This window comes from Anolis carolinensis, chromosome 2 (assembly GCF_035594765.1).
Source record: "Anolis carolinensis isolate JA03-04 chromosome 2, rAnoCar3.1.pri, whole genome shotgun sequence".
Lineage (NCBI taxonomy): Eukaryota > Metazoa > Chordata > Lepidosauria > Squamata > Dactyloidae > Anolis > Anolis carolinensis.
Genome location: NC_085842.1, coordinates 294,957,292 through 294,960,089, shown reverse-complemented (window position 1 = coordinate 294,960,089; position 2,798 = coordinate 294,957,292). Strand labels below are relative to the sequence as shown.

The window sequence follows — 2,798 nt, the reverse complement described above, 5'->3', positions numbered from 1 at the left end:
GTGAGCCTATTTATTTATACATTTATTCCCTGCTTTTTATTAGTTCAGTGAGAAATACATGATTCCCCTCCCGACTTTATCCTTACTTTGCAAGACTGACCCAGCTGAGAAATGTCTGGTTCAAGCTCATTGAGCAAGATTCATAGTGCTGTGGACACCTGAAGTACATGCTGGATCACTCCTCTAACTTGTTTCAGACATATTTCCTGGTGACTAATGGGCAGGATGTGGACTGTGCTGCAGGTTCCTACTCATAGCAGTAAAAGAGCCAAGGGCTCTTGTTCCTTATTCCTTTCCTTAATACAGAACTAATCTTACATGCTTGCTGTCCAAGTTATGCATGATTTCCTATTGACTGCCAGTCAGTTTTACAAAACTAAATTTAAATGTATGGAAAGGATGCTATAGTTCATACAATGCATTTAAGTACCTGTTTACTCTGAGCTTTTACAATTACTCTCCTCTCTCCATCCAAATTAAATTTCTTTCCTGGACACCCAGTCTCAGGTATCAATGTGTTCCTGATGTACACATGGTGAGACACTCTCTAGACAGGGGTTGCAAGAGTGCAGCCCTATGGCCACATGTGTCCTAACCCTTCCAAATGCCCCAGATCACCCTTTTCTGCCCCCATTCCCACACGAATTGCATTTCCTGGAAACCTCCAGAGCACAAATGCAACTTTTAAATAGGATGCAAGGTCTCCCTGTATGGATAAACAACCAGAGGGGGGGGGGGGGGTTGTAAACTTCTAATCACTTCCCAATGTGTTTTTGGCATTTGGGGCAATCTGGCTGGCCCCTTGAAAGTCCCAGATCAGAAAATATGCCCCCTAACCCACTGCAGTTTTTAACCCTTACTGTAGGCTAAAATCGTCATCTTCGTCTTATCAAAACAATGGAATCAATATTAATACAAAATATTCTAATATATATACAAATACACAACTCATTCACCAAAAAGCAGAACAAAAGCTGTCAAGAGACCATCACTCCTAAAGCCAGTGAACCGCTGTATTCTTACAGGTACTTGTAAGCAATAGATTGTTTGTTAAAGAGAACTGTAACAACCTGAGAGGGTACTAGCACTGCACAACAAGAGAAAATGCAACTTCTGATTGTACATATACAAACACAACCAAATTGTGTAATTACAATACATGCCATAAATTCTTCCATTAACAAAAACAGGTTATTCCATTCTTCCCTCCCACAGCAATCATTTAAATACAAGGATATATATACATTGTTCCCTTGCAACGACTTTTGGGATAAAGGCAAACCTAATAATATACTTAATCAGATATTATAAATCCAAAGTACTGTTCTTTGTACACAACTAACATACCAATGACATGGTAGTGAGATCTCTACTTCATTCTAAGATTGATAATAATAATAATCAGGTAAATATTTTATTTTAGTTATCGTTACTTAAGTTGAACCTAGCCAAAAAGACTAGTGGGAGGAGGAGGAAATGAAACAGTCAGTGTAATTTTAACAACCCTACTTTCTCTGTTTGTTATCTGGAATCGCATTCATTTTCATCTATTCCATATCAAAAGTAGCTTTCATAAAGTAGAAGTAGATCTGAATGCCTAATAGCTTTGGCTTCTTATAAAGCTACATAGCCTTGCCCTTCTCTCTTGCAAGCTGAATTGTAGCTCTTAGGAATTCTGCATGCAAAAACTCAAAACTACACTCCAAAACAGGCAGTTTACAATTGATTTCTTACCAGGTATGTGCCACGGTAAACCGCCGCTGTTTTGGTATGTTGCTACTCAAAAGCATCCTGCGCAAAAGCCTTGGAGAATTTCTAGGAGAAATGACTGGTGATACCTTAGGAGAAACAGGGGAAGATTTTCTCGATGCCTTGGGTTTTTCGTGCTGCAACAGGTTTTCCCTCAAGGTCTTCACAAGATCCTCATTGAGCCATGCGTTTTGACAATGCGAATTATCCACTTCAGGTACAGCCAAGGTGTCTGGGCTTGCTGTTTGTTGAGCCATGTTTCCAAAGCAACTTATATATCAACCAGGTTTTTACAACGCAACCCGATATTTGTCTTGGAAGCTTTGAAGGGGTGAATGGAGGGGAGATAATGGATTTCTTTCCCTCTTTCAGTTCCGAAGAACTGTGCCGAGCTTCGACTCTGATTCAGCCTAGTCAGCCCGCAGCATGGTGTTGTTGCCTACCCTCAGAGTGCCTCTGTGCAGATAAGGAACCGCAAGGGGAGGGGGAAGGGGGAAAAAGCCGAGCTAACTCCTCCACTGAACACATGAGGCATTGCCACTCCTCTGACAGCTCACTCTGCCTTGCACCACTCCTGCCTGCCGGCTATCCTTGTGAAGGAAGGACAGAGGGAAAGGGCTGGCGGCGTTGGGGCTTCGAGTCCAGTGACAGATCAACAAGGCTACCTGTCAAACTGCTGGAACTAATGCACTGCAGCTGCTGGAGTGACTCCTGATTATGTGTACACACAAAAGGTGCCGGGAGAAGGACGGATTAAACATTGCCGGGTGCGTTTTGTTTGACTACCCTTTTCCTTTCTGTTTATTTCTCATTCTGAAAGGAGGGGTTGCAAATGTCAGGCATACTCTTCTTTTTTCATTGCTCCTCTCTCATAAGCACAAACTACAAGTCGTGCTATTTATAATTTAAACAAATGGGTCCTAATAGAAAGGGCTCTGTATTTTATTTTATTTCATTTATACAATGTGTCACAAGTTTACTATACTAATCAAAAGTAGTACGTTTTTTTTTCTGAAACTTTTTATTTCCCATATGCATAACAAGACTGT

At 41.1% G+C, this 2,798-nt stretch overlaps 1 protein-coding gene and 1 long non-coding RNA gene across 9 annotated transcripts in view; one reads left to right on the top strand and one right to left on the bottom strand.

The window, feature by feature from the left end:
• pde4d (phosphodiesterase 4D) overlaps positions 1-2,798 on the bottom strand; it is an 830,388-nt gene that overhangs the window by 462,679 nt on the left and 364,911 nt on the right. The window contains exon 1 of one of the 8 annotated variants that reach the window (XM_003216244.4): positions 1,735-2,006. The exons of the other annotated variants lie outside the window; for them this stretch is intronic. Within the exon in view, the coding sequence (XP_003216292.1) occupies positions 1,735-2,006 (272 nt within the window). Of the gene's footprint in view, positions 1-1,734; positions 2,007-2,798 lie in introns of those variants that run through there. 8 annotated transcript variants of the gene reach the window in all.
• LOC103277597 (uncharacterized) overlaps positions 1-2,798 on the top strand; it is a 21,242-nt gene that overhangs the window by 257 nt on the left and 18,187 nt on the right. The window contains exon 2 of the long non-coding RNA XR_505524.3: positions 2,122-2,516. This is a non-coding gene — a long non-coding RNA (uncharacterized LOC103277597). The remainder of the gene's footprint in view (positions 1-2,121; positions 2,517-2,798) is intronic.